This window comes from Elephas maximus, chromosome 15 (assembly GCF_024166365.1).
Source record: "Elephas maximus indicus isolate mEleMax1 chromosome 15, mEleMax1 primary haplotype, whole genome shotgun sequence".
NCBI classification, from domain to species: Eukaryota; Metazoa; Chordata; class Mammalia; order Proboscidea; family Elephantidae; genus Elephas; species Elephas maximus.
The window spans coordinates 5,928,201-5,946,348 of NC_064833.1; the positions used below are offsets into that span (position 1 = coordinate 5,928,201).

General features: G+C 44.6%; 1 protein-coding gene across 1 annotated transcript in view; it reads left to right on the top strand.

Moving 5' to 3' along the window:
• The window catches only part of FAM135B (family with sequence similarity 135 member B), a 289,944-nt gene that overhangs the window by 117,534 nt on the left and 154,262 nt on the right, over nucleotides 1-18,148 (top strand). The window contains exon 2 of the mRNA XM_049853854.1: nucleotides 5,462-5,557. Coding sequence (XP_049709811.1) covers nucleotides 5,481-5,557 — 77 coding nt within the window. The 5' untranslated portion in view covers nucleotides 5,462-5,480. The remainder of the gene's footprint in view (nucleotides 1-5,461; nucleotides 5,558-18,148) is intronic.

Here is an 18,148-nt window from a genome sequence, read left to right on the forward strand (position 1 = left end):
CCAGTGGGGACAGAGGTAGTAGGTAGCCAGGGGAGCTGATGTTGGGACAACCTGCTGGGGACCCTTTTCATTTTCTGAACAAGTGAGGTTTGCATCCATGACCCTTGGTGAGGTGTGGGGCAAGTCAGATGTCTCATGGAGACAGACCAGGGAGGAGAGCAGCCTTCCCAGGGAGGCCCCCCTCCGCCTGAGCCTTCTCGCCTTGGTTGTTACTTGACACCCCCTCTCAGTCAGAGCATCAGGAGGGCAAGGTCTGTTTTCACGCTCCATGTAGATTGTGCCCACACAGCAGGCTTTCAGGAAAGGCGTGTGTGAAACTGGGCATCTTAGGATCACACCAATCAAAGTAGGACTGGAAGCACTAAAATCATGAGAGACTCTGGGTGTGGTAGGGAGTTAGTGCAGACAAGATGTCTGTGGTGTGTGTGTATGTGTGTGGTGTGTCTTTGTGTGTACTGTGTGCTGGGCATGTCTATGTGTTGGGTATGTATATGTGTTGTGTTGGTGTGTCTGTATGTATACTGAGTGTATGTGTTGTGTGTGTCAGGTATGTGTGTGTGGTGTCTGTGTTTGGTACACTGGTTTTGAGTGTTCGGCATTGTTGAGGGTGGTATGTTGAGTATATGTGTTTTGTATTGGTGTGTATATTAGGTGTGTGTTTTGTATGTGTTGGTTGTGTGTGTATGGTATCTTTGTATGTGTATTGTGTGTTGGGCACATTGGTTTTGAGTGTTTGGCATATATTTCTTGGGGGTTGTGTGGTGGGTATATGTGTTTTGTGTTAGTGTGTATATTAGGTGTGTGCGTGATGTGTGTTAGGTATGTGTGTATGGTGTCTGTGTGTGTATTATGTGTTGGGCACATTGGTTTTGAGTGGCATATGTTCTTGGGGGGTTATGTGATGGATATATGTGTTCTGTGTTGGTGTATATATTAAGTGTGTGTGTGTTGTGTGTGTCAGGTATGTGTATATAGTATCTCTCTGTATACTGTGAGTTGGGCATGTTGGTTTTGAGTGTTTGGCATGTGTTTGTTGGGGATTGTGTTGGATGTATGTGTTTTGTGTGGGTATGCATAGTAGGTGTATGTGTGTTGTGTGTGTGCATCCTGGGGATGTGTTGGGGATGTGTCACGTGTGTTCGGTGTTTGTTAGCTGTGTCAGGTGTCTGTGTATATGCCGTGTGTGTATCGTGTGTTTGTGCGTGTGTGTTTTCTAGCAATGTGCCAGACACCATGTTAAGAATTTCACGTACTTTTTCTGTCTACCGATCATGAAAACGACCTTACGGGGTAGGCACTCTTATTATTCCCAACTTATCGACGAGGAAACTGATGCACTAGAGGTTCAACAACCGGCTCAAGGCCATGCAGCGCACAAGGAGCCCCGTGAACTCGAGTCCGGTGAGCTGAAAACCCTAGCCTCTAAACCAGGGGTTCCCGAATGACAGCGTGCATCAGAATCCCCCGGAGCGCTGGTGGAAACTGATTCCTGGGCACGCCCCCTGGGTGAGACCGAAAGATTTGCAAAAAGTGATGCTGCTGCTGCTGCTTTGGGCACCTGATGACCACTGCTCTAAATTGTCTCTACTTCTCAGAGGTGGGAAGAAGATGGGACAGTTGGCTGCTGTAAAGATTACAGCCTTAGAAAACTACGGGGCAGTTCTACTCTGTTCTGTAGGGTCGCTATGAGTCAGAATCAACTCGATGGGAATGAGTTTGGTTTGGGTTTGGAGTACTCAGAGAAAAAGAGCAAGGAGGGGGCTGGGACCATAGCAAATAGCTTTGAAGTCCTAGATGCGAATTGGACATGGTGGTTCAGTGGTTAAGAGCTTGGCTACTAACCAAAAGGTTGGCAGTTGGAATCCACCAGCCGCCCCTTGGAAACCCAATGGGGCAGTTCTACTCTATCCTGTAGGGTCGCTGTGAGTTGGACTGGAATCGACGGGAATGGGTTTGGTGTTTTGGGCTATGGTTACCAGCAAAAGCAACGTGGAGTTTTTCAGCTGGGATTTTCAATGTGAATTCATCTTTCTCCTTGAATAACTGAGTGCTTGGTTATAATGAAGGGAAACCTGGTGGCCCCATGGTTAAAGCGCTTGGCTACTAACCAAAATGTCAGTGCTCTGAACCCACCAGCTGCTTCAGGGAGAAAGATGTGGTAGTCTGCTCCCATAAGGATTGCAGCCTTGGAAACCTTATGGGGCAGTTCTACTCTGTCCTATAGGGTTGCTGAGTCAGAACTGACTTGACAGCAGTGGGTTGGGGTTACAGTGAATCAAATACTGTTAAAAAGATGAAGGCAGCTTCCTACTAAGAAGCTGTATGTGTATCTACAATCTGAGACCCTGCCCCATTAGCCCTGCATGACAGGGGAAAACAATTTCTGCATGGTATTCTCCGTCCATTGGATCAAATATATTTTCCTCTATTAATTCCCCAGAAACCCATTGGCCCCCTTCGTCACTGCCAGTAAGGGCCGAGGTGGGAAACCAGGGGATGGGTGTCCTCTGTGAATCAAGGTCAATACTACCTACCTGGGAGGGTTTTTGAGGATTGCATAAAGTAAAGCTTGGAAATCCTCTGGTTGTGCTTGCCACATGGTAGGCCTGCAATGTTAGAGTGTGTTTCTTTTGCTTGACCTTGGTTCCCCCCTCCCCCACTCCTGCCCCATTAGAAATCAGATCAGGGGCAAGTCTGGAGATGATGGGAGGCTGACAGCCACCAGCCAGGACTCTGCCCAGTTTGCTGGCTTGGTGGTTTTTTGCGGACTGAGCCGGAGCAAGGTGAAGAAGAAGTGGGGGAGATAGAGTTGTTGCTGTTTAATGTGATCTCATCAATGAGACACAGATCTGCTTCTGATTGCTGGCCCCTCTGTCCAGCTCTTACTGAAAATGCCTTGATATTGAAATTGAGGGGCGGGTCTGACCTTGGCTGGCTCCGGTGTGGTGTCTCGGTGTCCCGATGGCTCTACCGTTAGGGAAATGGGTCTCAGCACTTTCTGTGAGCCAGGCCTCTCCAGGCCCATCAGCTTGAAATTCCATCTTGTGGGAGTTACAGAGGTTGGGTGCTAGGATCTGCTGCAGTTTATTTGGTATGCGGTGCTTTGCGTCTCTGGGAATGTTTCCCCAGATGACACCCTGGCCAGAACTGGGATGCAAAGGTAAGGCCTAGTTAATCCGTGTTCTTGTTCTGGGAGCTAGCCTAGTGTGACCCCATTAACTGCTGTGGGGTTTGGCTCTGAACCACAGCAATGGTGGTCAGTCCCTGAGTGTCCTGGAGGTAGAAGAAGGGCTTTGAAATAAAATCTAGGTGCCAATCACCACTGGCCTGTAGGGGGAGACCAAATTCCTCCTTTATCTCCTCCCTCCCCTGCCCCAGCTGCTACCTATTGAGAACCTGCTGAGTGCCAGATACATTGCCAGTTATTATCTCCTATTCTATCAGGAATCCTGCTAGGATGCTTGTCTCACCCCCATTGCACATGGTGGTAAACTGAGGCTTGGGGGAGTGAGAAGACTTACTAAAGGACACATCTGTAGAACATTCTAGAGTTAGAAAGTAGTGTCTCCATATCAGAGCCTCTCTGATCCTCTTTTCTTATCTGCAAAATGGGGCAAGAGTCTTTATCACAAAGTTGTTGGATAAAATCGGGCAACTGATATAAAGTATGGGGCACTAAGCACATAGTAGGAAATCCTGGTGGTGTAGTGGTTAAGTGCTACAGCTGCTAGCCCAAGGGTTGGCAGTTCAAATCCACCAGGTGCTCCTTGGAAACTCTACGGGGCAGTTCTACTCTGTCCTATAGGGTCGCTATGAGTCGGACGGCACTGGGTTTGGTTTTTTTTGGGGGTTGGTTTTTTTGGAAGTACATAGTGGAGCCCTGGTGGGGCAGTGGTAAAGAGCTACAGCTGCTAACCAAAAGGTAGGCAGTTCAAATCCACTAACTGCTCCTTGGAAACCCTATGGAGCAGTTCTACTCTGTCCTATAGGTTCGCAATGAATCAGAATTGACTCAGTGACAATGAGTTTGGTTTGGCTTTTTTTAAGCACATAGTGTTGTTGTCGTTAGGCGCAGTCGAGTTGGTTCTGACTCAGTGACCCCATGTGCAACAGAATGAAACGCTGCCCAGACCTGCACCATGTCCACAGTCGTTGTTATGCTTGAGCCCGTTGTTGTAGCCACTGTGTCAATCCATCTTGTTGAGGGTCTTCTTCTTTTTCATTGACCCTGTACTTTACCAAGCATGATGTCCTTCTCCAGGGACTGATTTCTCCTGACAACATGTCCAAAGTATGTAAAACATAGTCTAGCCATCCTTGCTTCTAAGGAGCATTCTAGTTGTACTTCCTCCAAGACAAAGTGCATAGTAGGTGCTCAATAAAAGTCAGTTTCTTTCCCTTCCTTCAGCTCCCTGTTGTCTGGATTTTTTATAACGTAGGAAATTCGGCCTGCCATGAGTCTCTGTCCCGATTTATTTCTCATCCCAGACTTAGGCTATTATTTTAGTTGTGTTTTGCTCCCATCATTCTCACCCAATGCTCTTGCTATTGGCCCTAGGGTCTCTTGGCTTGGAAAATTAGCAGCCTGTCAAGTTTGGTTGAAGTCCTTGGGTGGCTCAAATGGCTCAAACTCACCCAGAGGTGCCTCAGAGGACGGGGCTGGAGATTTGCTTCTGAAAGGTCACTGCCTTGAAAACCCTGGGGAGTACAGTTCTACTCTGACACGTGGCATCACCATGAGTCAGAATTGACTCAACTGCAGCTAACAACAACAAGTTGGGTTCGGCATCTGTGTAGCAACAGCACCCACTCTGCTTCCCATGCTTGTAGAAAACATTTTTGCCCCTGCCACCGCAGCCCGCTAGCTCTTCGGAGACTTTGTATATAATAAAATCATTTATTATTTATATTAGTTATTATTAATGGCATCACCATTTATTAAGTATTTACTATGTCAGGAACTGTACAAAGTGTTCTTTATGGTCTACCTCATTTACTCCTGCCATCATCTACCTGAGCTATATGCTATTATTGGTCCTGATGTCACAGCTGAGGAAAGTGAGGATAAGGGAAGTTAAATGGCTTGCTGGAGTTCACATGGCTGGAAAGTGACAGAGTAGGGCTTCTCATACCCTTGGCCATGAAGTGTGTGCTCTTAGCTGGGATGCTGACAGGTAGGGAAGGGCAGTAGACCAGCCTGGCTTCAGAGTCAGGAAGTCTGGGTCTGAGTCCGGCTGTTCTAAGTATGAGCTGTATAACATTAAGCAAGTCACTTAACCTCTCTGTGTCTGTTCCTATAAAAGGAACCCCATGGTGGTGCTGCCCGGTAGAAATATGGTGTTCCCATTGGTCAGAAACACGTGTCCATCTAAACTCCATGTGGCTTCACAGTGTAGAAACCTAGGCTCTCTATCTCTGGCTGATGAGATCCCAAGCTGTTAATGTCTCTCTTGTTTTTCAGGTAATGACCCAAAAAGATCATGTCGGAAGTACAAGGAACGGTTGAGTTTTCTGTGGAGCTGCATAAATTTTACAATGTGGATCTTTTTCAGAGAGGGTAAGTATGCTTTTATATGTGTGTGTGTGTGTGTTGTTTTTGTTGTTAGGTACCATTGAGTCATTTCCAACTCATAGTGACCCTATGTCCAACAGAAGGAAACACCGCCCGGTCCTGCGCCATCCTCGTGATCATTGTTATGCTTGAGCCTATTGTTGCAGCCACTGTGTTAATCCATCTTGTCAAGGGTCTTCTTCTTTTTTGCTGACCCTCTACTCTACCAAGCATGATGTCCTTCTCCAGGGACTGATCCCTTCTGATAACATATCCAAAGTATGTGAGAGTAAGTCTCACCATCCTTGCTTCAAAGGAGCATTCTGGCTGTGCATCTTCCAAGACACACACACACACACACACACACACATACATATACATATGGCACCTCAGTGGCATAGTGACTAAGCATTCAGCTGCTAATCAAAATGTTGGCAGTTCAAACCCACCAGCCGCTCCTTGGAAACCCTCTGGGGCAGTTGTACTCTGTCCTATAGTGTTGCTATAAGTTGGAATTGACACAACAGCAATGGGTTTGGTATACTTATATATATTTCCCCCACTGGAAAGGAAAGGGTGAAGGTGGTAAGGGAAGGTTATAGGGAATTTGGGCTTAATGTGAAAAGGATTTTCGTTATTTTTCCTGCCAAGTGGAAAATCCAAATCCTTAGTGCATCAGCAAATAAACCATATATTGACAGAGACTAGAAAATGTTATTCTCCTCCCTCCTGTACCTCCTTCTACCTTCTCTCTTCTTAGTTGCTGTTTCCATTAAATATGTCAGTTTTAAGGGAAAGTAAATTAAATGGAGATGAAGCTGGCCTGTGTAGCTCTGACAACAAGGTACCTAAATACTCAATACTGGTTGGGGCCATGTCCCAAAACCCACATGTCATAACCCCTTTGCTTAGGTCTCTCAAAAACTGAGGATATTGGTATTTACAAACACCCTCATTAAAGACATAATTAAATTTAGTTGCCTTCGTATTTTGAAGATGAGCTCTGGGTTTGAGCTTTTACATGTGTGATCTCAATAGGTCCTCATAGTAGCCTTATTTCTCATGGTCACTCCAGATATTAAAGATGTGAAATGGTTGTATAAAACATCTAAACACCAACCGAAACTATTGGCACTCACAGCAGCTGCAATTTTTCCCATGTTAAAGATGAGGAAACTGAAGTTTAGAGGAATTAAATTTGTGATGTGCCCAAGTTTACAGAACAAACAAGTGTCCAAAACAAGGGTTATCTATCAGTTTGCTTTTGCTCCGTAACAAACTGCCCTAAACCTTAGTGGTTTAAAACGACAGCTGATGACTTAGTTTGTGATTCTTAGGTTAGGCGATTTGGGATGTGCTCAGCTGGATGGGTCTCCTGAACTGGGCCAGGCTTGGCTGATCTCAGCTGCGCTCACTCACAGAGATCCCGTTAGTTGGGGTTGACTTGATGGCAACTGGTTAGGTTGGTTAATTAGCCTCAGCAATAAGTAGGCTGAAAAATTTGAACTTAGCGAGAAAACTGTTTATGAATTCATAACTGTAATTATTCATAATACGCATCACCCTAACCGTGTATGGGGACTTGAGATACTGACTAAAGCTTGTATGACGTCAGAACCATTAGCAAGACATTTCAAATGACACATCTAAAACATGACAAGATCCCTGTGCAGTTGGTAAAGGGGGTTGAAAAATGAATATTAAAATCATAACTTATTCAACAAAGCCATGATACTCTTCTTTCTCAGTCTATGCATTTAAGAGGCATCTTGTTTAGTCATGCTGGCCACTAAAGCCTAGTACTAAATTAGACTGAACTAAGAACCAGCCAGGGAGCCCTGATGGCATAGCACCCTGAGGCACCACCCTCTACTTTAGCACTAAGACCCATGCTGACAAAGGTGGAAGGGCAGGGAGGTGCCTCAGAGCCTGGCTTTGGGTAAAACCTGAATTTGAAGCCAATCTCTGCCACTTATGAGCTCTGAGGTCTCAAGCACACTCTTTAAAAACACCCAAGCCACCATTGTATCACCTGTAAATGGTGGTGACAAAGCCTGTCTCCGGGGACAGTCGTGCAGGTGATGGCATGAACTAATCTGTGCAGCTGGCATGGTTCCTGGCATCTAGTAGGTGCTGTCTAAATTGCAACTACCCGTTGCTGTTGAGTCAACTCTGATTCATGGCAACCCCATGGCAACTGTGCTCCACAGGGTTTTCATTGGCTGATATCAGAAGGAGATCGCCAGGTCTTTCTTCCTAGTACATCTTAGTCTGGAAGCTCCATTGAACCCTGTCCAGCATCACAGCAACATATAAGCCTCCAATGACATATAGGTGGTGGCTGTGCATGTGGTGCACTGGCTGGGAATTGAACCCAGTTCTCCCACATGGAAGGCAAGAAATCTACCACTGAACCATCAATGGCAGACCAAACCATTGAAGCAAAAACTCCACAACAGTCTGCGGGTCAAACTTACTAAAACAGCTGAACATTCTCTTATCACTGACTTATCTACCACCAGTCTCTGAAAAACACAAGCTACTGCCTACTTACCTACCAGTCGCTGTCAAGTGGACCCCAGCTCCTGGCAACCCTATCTGTGTCAGAGTAGAACTGTACTCCGTAGGGTTTTCAGTGGCTGATTTTTTTTGGAAGTAGATTGCCAGAGCTTTTTCCCTAGGTGTCTCTGGATAGACTTGAACTTCCAACTTTTTGGTTGGCAGCTGAGGGCATTAACTGTTTGTACCACCCAGAGACTCTAAATTACAGATACCACTAGGGAATTCTTGCCTCCAATCTCTTCTTAACGCTGTTAGTGGAGTTATTACCTATAAAGGGCTGATCTGACCATTTTACTTCCTGTTTGAAAACTTTCCAGCTTCCTTTTGCCCTCACTGCTCAGACTGGTGTTCAAAGTCTTCATGATTTGACCTTAAACTTCTTCCACCTTGCTGTCTATGCTCATACAGTTCTTGGCCCTCCTTCCCTCAATATCTGCCTTGAAAATTCTACCTATATGCAAATTTGAGCTAAAATATAACCTCCTCCCAACTATTTCTTTATATTTGCATTTACCTGCTGTATCCGGTCCAAAACCAAACCAAACCCATTGCCGTCAAGTCGATTCCGACTCATAGCGACCCTATAGGACAGAGTAGAACTGCCCCATAGAGTTTCCAAGGAGTGTCTGGTGGATTCGAACTGCTGACCTTTTGGTTAGCAGTCATAGCACTTAACCACTATGCCACCAGGGTTTCCATATCCAGTCCAGTTTTCATAAATCCCTGTCTTTTCCATATTCTTAAGGCATATCTCTTATTTGTTGTATCTAGTCATCCATTCACACATTCATTACTATAAACATTATTACCCAAACCAAACCCACTACCATCAAGTCAATTCCAACTCACAGCGACCCTGTAGGACAGAGTAGAACTGTCCCATAGGGTTTCCAAGGCTGTAATATTTATGGAAGCAGACTGCCACATCTTTCTCCCTTGGAGCGGTTGGTGGGTTTGAACTACTGACTAGCAGCTGATCACTTAAGCACTGCACCACCAGGGCTCCTTCATAAACATTATTAGGCATGTGTTATTGTAGTAGTCTCTGGAAACATTAAGATGAAAGATATACCTGCTGACCTCAAGGTGTTCACCAGCTAGTGAGGGGACAGATACATACACAGAGAACACCCATGCTGGGAGATCAGTTTTGTAACTGAGGCCAACTTAGGAACTATAAAGAGACACAAAAGGAGGAATCCAATCCATGGGCACAGTCAGCAAAAGTATCCTGGAAGGAAATAACAACAGGGCTGAACCTTGAAGGATGGGCGGGATTCAGCCCCTCAAAGAACCTGGAAAGGCAGGAGCAGAGTGGCTCAATAGTGTCAGGGAGCTGTGTCCACCTCAAAGAACAAAGACAACAATTCATAGTTGACTTGAAGAGTAAGAATAGGGAGTAGATGGAGGGAAGAGAATTATAGCATCTATTGCAGGTTGCCTGTTGTTAGACTTGAGTTTGCAGGGATGCATGTGTCATGGATGGCTCCAGAAAGTCTGGATTCCCTAGGAATTTGAAATCCTGGTCTGCAATCTCCCTCTTTTGACCAGATTCTCCTTTAGAATGTGCACTTTCTTAGATTGCAGGGGGATAGTTGCAAAAGGGAACAAATGCTGGAGATGTTATGTGTGTGGCTTTATCTTCTCCTTGAATAGATTAAGGAGATGAAGGATTAAGCTCCTTAAGGGCAAGGGTGTGATCTTACTTGACTTTTTATTGCCAGTGCCCAGCGTAGATCCTGGTGCATGTTGTTATTGTTGTTATGTGCCATCGAGTTAATTCCAACTCATAGTGACCCTGTGCATACTAGTGGATAGATAATAACTTATGTTTGATTGAACTTCCTGTTCTTTCAAAACTTCTTCAAATACAGATAGGGCTCGTGGATCTTTATTAAAAAAAAAAAATATTAGCTGATATTAATGGAAAGAAGCTGATTCCTAGTTCCTGTGGTGCCCTGATGATGCAGTGGTTAAGCCCTTGGCTGCTAACCCAGAGGTTGGTAGTTCAAACCCACCAGCCGCTCCATGGGAGAAAGATGTGGCAGTCTGCTTCCATAAAGATTACAGCCTAGGAAGCTCTATGGGACAGTGGTACTCTGTTCAACAAGGTCACTATAAGTCAAAATCAACTTGATGGCATACAACAAGGTACTCTTTAAACCAGTGCAACCTGAGTGGGGCCCTTGGGCCAGCAGCATCACCATCACCTGGGAGCTTATTAGAAATGTAAATTTGGAGGTCCTGCCTAAGGCCTGCTGAGTCAGACTCTCTGAAGGTAGGCCCAGGATACCAGGTTTTCACATGCTTCTGGGTGATGCTGGTTGAAAAATCTGGGAAGCACTGCTGGAACAGCTTCTGTGGGAACCTCAGCCTCGGGCACCTACTAAGAGTCACCTATGAAACTGGAAAACTTACCTCCAGACCAGTTTAAAGAAACTCTAATCTTTCGACTTGGTGTTGTAATTTGATCCCATACAGATAGTTCTTAAAAGAGCACCATGCTCAAGACAGACATTCTTTTCTAATTAAGCTGAACTATTTTTTTTTTTTTTGGTTTTAAGAAGACTTCAGCAGATAGTTTCGGTTTAAGGTTTACAGATTATCTCAGGGCAATAGTTTTGGGGGTTCATCCAACCTCCATGGCTCCAGAAAGTCTGTATTCTCTTAGAATTTCAAATTCTGTTATACAATTTCCCCCTTCAAATCAGGATTCTCTTATAGAATCTTTGATCAAAACATTAGTAATGATAGCCAGGAGCCATCCAGTAGGAAGCTTAGGGGACAGTGAGTTTATGTTAATGGAGAAGGAACAATTTGGGGAAAGAAGGTGAGAATGGTCCTACAGCTTGAAGAATGTAATCACTGTCAATTGTCCATTTAGAATTTGTCGAATTGGTATATGTTCTGCTGTGTATATTCTCAACAACAACAGCAACAATAAGATAAGATAAAATTCCAGGGTAGGACCCAGATATCTGTGCTTTTTAAAGCTCCCTAGATAATTCCTACAGGGTCGCTATGAGTCGGAATCTACTCGGCGGCAGTGGGTCAGATAATTCCAAGATTGACAATGCCTGGACTAGGACTAAGTGAAGGCTCTTCAAGTCAAGAAGCCTCAGTTTTTCTTTGCTAACCTCTTTAATGGGAGTGAGGTCCAGATTGCTCCATTCATAATGTGGGATTGTGATGTTTCCTCTTTCCCACTAGGAGACTGGAGCTTCACTTCCTTTACACATTCTTTTTGCCCAAGAACCTACAGGAATTCTGTGTTAGCTTCCCAGCATGAGTACTGGGGCTGAGAGAGCAGAAGAGAGGTTCTTATTTCATGTAGAATAATTTTCTCATAAGGAAATCCTTTTTAAATGAACAGCTAATTATAAAACCCATTGCATCGATATTTGTAAGTCATCAATATATCAATAACTCATTTGTATCTATTCATGAGAGCATGAACCTTCATAACTAATATTAGCAGTTGAGTTCGAGCTCACATTTGTCCTTGAAAAGAAATACAGATTTTATCTTAAATCTTAAATCTACAATTCAGGAGTCTAAATCAAATTGTTTCTTTCTGATTGATGCTTTTCGTCGCTGATGTTTAGATTCATCTTCTGTCTTTCCTCAACCCCGTCTCCACAATGCCATTTAAAAGATTTTCTTTCCGGATGTTTTAGATGATTTTGCTGATAAATTCTGCCCCTACTCACACAAGAGTCACACACAAAGGGCCTACAATCACTATTATCAGATCGGATGGGAAAGGTTTGAATACTTCATAGAAACGTTAGGATTGAAATGAACCTTGAACAAACTTACCTGCCTTTCTCTACTGGAGTAAAAGCGGTTGAATGCTAAGTTGAGTGATTCCTTAAAGAAAATGCCACCTTGCATTTTTGTCTCTACATTTCCCGTCGTTACCTAATGCCTGGTGACAGCTAGCTCCCCTGTGAAATTAGTTAACCAGCCTTGATGTCCCGTAATAGACTCAGAAATATCATTATCTTGGCTTGGCAGAGATCAATTAATTGATTAGTCTGGTTCTGTCAGAAACAATCCTTTTTTTTTTTTTTTACTTACTAAAATATGCTGAGATCCTTTTTATTTGTCACCACGCTGTTGGAATGGAGTGGGGAGTATAAATATTTGGGATCCCTGTTGAATGTTTAGCTTTGTGGAACCCTTGTAGGGCTTGGAGGTCAAGGTGGAGGTGAAGCTACAAGGTTCGCATTACCAGGGCTTTGAAGGTGTTGTGTTTGCGAGGGTAGAATGTCCATTGTGATGCATTTGATGTGCCATGTCAGTCCCATGACTACCTAGTTGTGCAAACCAATAAAAAACAAACCAAAACAAAACAAAAAAACAGTTGCAGTTGAGTCAGTTCCAACTCATGGCTACTCCATGTGTTTCAGAGTAGAACTGTGCTCCATAGAATTTTCTAGAGTTTCCAATGGCTGCGATCCTTTGGAGGTAGATTGTCAGGCCTTTCTTCCAAAGTGCCTCTGGGTGGATCAATCAGCAGCCTTTCGGTTAGTAGCCAAAGGCATAACCATTTGTACTACCCAGGGACTGCATGCAAACCGATACATTCCCTTTATTCTTGTTTAGGAGCCCTGGGGGTGCAATGGTTAAGCGTTTGGCTGCTAACCAAAAGGTTGGCAGTTCGAATCCAGTAGGCGGTCCTTGGAAATCCTGTGGAACAGTTCTACTCTGTCTGATAGGGTTGCTATGAGTCGGAATTGACTCCACAGCAGTGGGTTTTTTGTTGTTGTTGTTTATTCTTGTTTAAGGTGTTTGATTTAGGATTTTTATTACTTGCAGCCAAGGCATATAGGCTGCATGATCTCTAAGAGACTTTCCATCTCTAATACCCATTGTTATCATTTTTTATATACATTAATCTCCCTTCTCTATAAAAAAAAAATCATTGTTATTATGCCTATGGAGAGTGACCAGGCTTCATTTAATCAAATTCATATGTAAATGGACATTCTGGATTACTTTTCTAGGAAATCCATATTCATGTTAACATGGTCTTGTCCAGGTTTTTTTTTTCCCCCTTGTCTTTTGCCTCTTAATCTGTGACTTCAGGAGCCTGCTGCTTTAAGCCTTTTATCCTCCTTGCCCCTGGCTGAGGACATGCTCAGCAGATCTGTAAAGAAAAGACCCCTGCAGGGGGCCGGGTGTTCCTCTGCAGAGGTTTAAAATGCCTCTGGTGAGCTCAGAGCTACCCACAGGGCTAATGACCTCCTGGTGGAATCAGAGGCAGAGCAGGCAAGTCATAGGGTAGTGTGGTCCTTTCTAGTCTGGAACTCTAAAGTACTAGGTGGTTCTTGCTCAGGCCTCTCAAGGATAGTGAAGGGACGAATGGGCGTAAACACATCATAGTAGGAAAAGCACCAGCACTCATGACAATTAGGAGACATAGACCTCGGTGGTGGGGAGGAGTAAGTTTGGAATGTTGTAAGAAGGGAGTGATGTGGCCAGATTTGGGCTAGAACATCATTTGACTCAAGTATGGAGAAAGATACTCAGACTGCCAGAATAAACAAATCTGTCTTGGAAGAAGTACAGCCAGGATACTCATTAGAAGCAAGGATGACAAGGTGTTGTCTCACATACTTGGGACATGTTATTAGGAGGGACCAGTCCCTGGAGAAAGACATCATGCTTGGTAGAGACGGTCAGCGAAAAAGAGGAAGACACTCCATGAGGTGGATTGGCACAGTGGCTGCAACAATGGGCTCAAGCATAACGATTATGAGGATGATGCCGGACTGTTGTACATGGAGTTGCTATGAGTCAGAATCGACTCCGGCACCTGAGAACACAACAACGGAGAGAGATGGTGGTGGGGAAAGACATTGTCCAGCACATAGTTGGCACTCCATATTTGAAGTCGTTTGTTGGGTGGGTGACTTATGTCTGAGCTGGGTTATGATGATGAAGGAGATGTGTACTGCTCTGTGTGACAAAGAGTTTCTTAGTTTCTAGGTGGTTGGGGTTAGATTTGTATATAGCTCAGGTGTCACCACTGATTTCTCTCTTCCCATGACTTTGTGAGCTATAGAACCAGAAGAAACAGTAATAAAGTGGGAGCCAATGTGCTTTATTTATAGCTGGGAAAGCTCCTAATACTCTCCTAGTGTAGGGTGTTGAGAAAACAGATTGGGCAATAAAGATTAGACGTTGTTGCCGTGGATACCAAAGTGGGATTTCTTCCTGTCCCTCCCCACCCTAATTGAGATAAATCTTTAGATGCAAGTCTTTAAAGGATGAGGGAGAGGAAGGCGGAGGGGAGAGAAGATGAGTGGATACCTGGCCCCAAGAGGGCTCAGGGTTCATTGGCCTAGCTGTACTTACTGAATACAAGGAGAAATAGTCAATCAGACAACTGCATGATTCTTGATATCTGAGGCAAAGTAATAATACTATCTGTTATTAAAATTTATCCCAGTCTGTATCTCAGACTTTAACCAATCAAATTATCAACTCTCCTCTGTCTACCTTACTTCCTGGATCATCCAGTCCCATGGTTTTAAATACCATCTATGCCGAGTGGCTTCCAGATTTATGCAATCAGCTCACCCTCTCTTTCAAATTTCTGACTTGTCCAGGAGGCATTGTCTTGCTATACAAAAGGCATCTTAAACTCACTGTGTCCAAAATCCTTTATCTCCCACCCTCAAACCTCTTCTACCAACAGCCCCATCTCAGTTGATGACAACTCCACCCTTCTGGTTGTTGAGGTCAAAATCTTAGAGTCATTCTTGGCTTCTGGGTCTCACACCTCTTGTCCACTCCATTGGGAATCCTATTGGCTCTACCTTCAGAACAGATCCAGAATCTGATAGTTCTCCCCTCTACTGCTAGCACCCTGGGCTGAGCCATCATAGTGTCTTATCTGAATCCACATGATAACCTCCCCTAACTAATCTCCCTGATGCAACCCCTGCCCCCCTGTAGTCCCTTCATAACCCTGAAGCCAGATGGTCAGATCATAATGCGCCTCTAAGCCAATCCTCCAGCTTCGCTATGATTAAAAGCCAAAGTCTCTACGATGGCTTACCAGGCCCTACAGGGTCAGCCCTCTGGGGCTCTACATTCCCTCTGTGTGTCAAACCCATGACACCCGGCACCATACATGCCACAGCTCAGTGTGGGAGGTGGAGAGAGTTCCTGTATCTTCAATTCAGCCACCCATGTCTATAAACAGAAACCAGAGTGGGACGGAGTTAGCTCTGGAACCTTTTAGAGCCTGAGGCCCCTTTCAGGCCCACCTTTGGCCTAGAAGTAGAGATCTGTGGTTGAGAAGCCATGCTTGGGGTTGGCCTTACTTTTGTTCAGCTGCTGATGGCAGCTGGGAGAATGGAACACACAAATCCATACCATGTGTTTCTTCCAACTTGAACATCTCTAGAGATGGAAAAAACAAGACTTTATGAGGGATCCAGCTCCATCCTTGGGCAGCTCTGTTGTTCAGGAAGCTCTGCTCCTTGCTTTCCTTTCCAGCCCTTGGCCCTGGATTTTCCCTTTGAATGGTATCGGGATACTGCAAGTATTTCAAGCTCCAGGTTGAAGAGCCCCAGTCCTCCAACTATTCCTCATGGGGCAAGGTTTTAAAGGAAACATATGCATACTTTAGTGACCCGTCTGTGTCTGTTGCACCATGCAGTTTAAGGAAGAAAATGGAACTAGTCTGTGAACCTATGACTTCTCTGTGTTCAGTTCTGAATCCCATCGTGCACAGAGCTGGAGTCACTGATTGGGTGTGTACATGGTTGCATGCAGGTGTGTTTGTGGGCGTGCATGCTTGAAGCCCTGGTGGCACAGTGATTAAGAGCTCAGGCTCCTAACCAAAAGATCAGTTTGAATCTACCAGCCACTCCTTGGAATACCTGTGAGGCAGTTCTACTCTGTCCTATAGGGTCGCTATGTGTTGGATTTGACTTGACCTCATCCAGTTTGGTTTTTGGTTTTTATGCTTGATTAGACAAATGGACAAGCAGACGTATCTGAACCCTGTCTACAGCATTGGTGAGTTCTGGGCTTTAGGCAGGGACTCTTGTTCTGACCTTTCCCCAAGTGAAACTGAAAGTTCCCATCTCATTGTGCTAAAAGTGATGTCTTGGCTGAGTGTCATAGTCTCCTGCTCAATCAGCCTGTCAAATGTCCCCTCTTGTCTGGGGACCATGGTTTCAGGGGACATCTAGGTCAACTGGCATAACAAAGTGTATTAAGAAAACGTTCTGCATCCCACTTTGGTGGGTGGTGTTTCGGGTCTTAAGAGCTAGCAAGCGGCCATCTAAGATGTATCAATTGGCCTCAACCCACCTGGAGCAAAGGAGAATGAAGAACATCAAAGATACAAAGAAAATATGAGCCCAAGAGACAGAAAGGGCCAAATAAGCTAGAGACCCCATCAGCCGGAGACCAGAAGAACTAAATCGTGGCCAGCTACTACCAATGACTGCCCTGAAAGGGAACACAACAGAGAATCCCTGATGGAGCAGGAGAAAAGTAGGATGCAGACCTCAGATTCTAGTAAAAAGGCCAGACTTAATGGTCTGACTGAGACTGGAGGGACCCCAGAGGTTATGGTCCCCAGACTCTCTGTCAGCCCCAAACTAAAACCATTCCCAAAGCCAACTCTTCAGACAAAGATTCGATTGGACTATAAGACATAAAATAATACTGGTAAGGAGTGTGCTTCTTAGCTCACGTAGACACATGAGACTATGTGGGCAGCTCCTGTCTGGAGGCAAGATGAGAAGGCAGAGGGGGACAGGAGCTGGTTAAATGGACACGGAAAATACAGGGTGAGAGAAGGAGTGTGCTGTCACATTGTAGATGAGCAACTAGGGTCACATAACAATGTATGTATAAGATTTTGTATGAGAAACTCACTTGAATTGTAAACTTTCACTTAAAGAATAATCAAAATAAATAAATAAAATGTCCCCTCTCCCGTGGGGTCCAGGACTGTGTTCTAGAGCCCTGTGAAGTTCCAAAGACACTTTAAAGTCACCTGCAGGGCTCTGTGTTGCAAAAACAGTTTAAAACATCATTTCCCTTCACCATTCCAAAAGCAGGTTGTGCCTTTTGCTAGTTCATAGCTGACTGCACTAATTTAGAGGCCAACGCAGGGATGACCATCTCTGCTGTTCTGGCAATGAAGAGGTTTGGGAGAGGGGTCCTTACTCACTCTGTGACATCAGAAGAGTCATTTCATCTCTGTGGCTCTCAGTTTTCCCATCTGTCACTCATGCCTGGGTCACCACACTCTAGACTCTAGTCTGGAATTGAATCGTGGTTCTGCCACTCTCAAGCTAAAGAGCTGGCTTAATCTCTCTGAGCTCAGTCTACCCGTTTCTGTATAATAAGAAGACTTATTTCATAGTGTTCTTGTCAGCAGCAACTGAGTGAAGGAGTATGAAGATCTTGGCACATAGTAGGCAGAGTAAAATGGCTGGTAAAGTGCTTTTCATGTCTGCTGACTCAAGAACACCAATGACTTCGTCTACATCTATAGTAACTTTGTATCCCCAGCAACTAACAAACTGTGTAGTGCGTGGTAGGGACTTGATAAAGGTTCATTGGAAGACTGAATAAAATAGTGCTTCATAACTGTTCCTTCCCTTTCCTTCCTTGGAGAGCTTAATGTCCTTCTGCTGAGAGAGGCTTTAAATGCTCAACTGAGATGCTTAGTTTATGCCTTCAGGAGCAGGAAGAAGGCAATGATGATGTTGAACAGGCTTGTATCAAAGAGGCACTTCCAGGGATTATTGCAGTGGTTCAAGTCTTCATTCACTCATTCACATTAGCAAACATCTTTTGAGTCCTTGGTTTTAGGTTCTCTGCTAGGTTCTGGGAATAGAGAATGTATTAAGACAGTAAGATAATGTTCCTATGTCCAGGAGCATGTTTGATCTTGTGGGGTTGAGTGCAAAGCCCACACGTGTAACACCAGGAGACAGGTGCGGTATTAGGAGAGCATGTAGGGACCATGGAGTCCTCAGTGTTCAGGCTAATCCT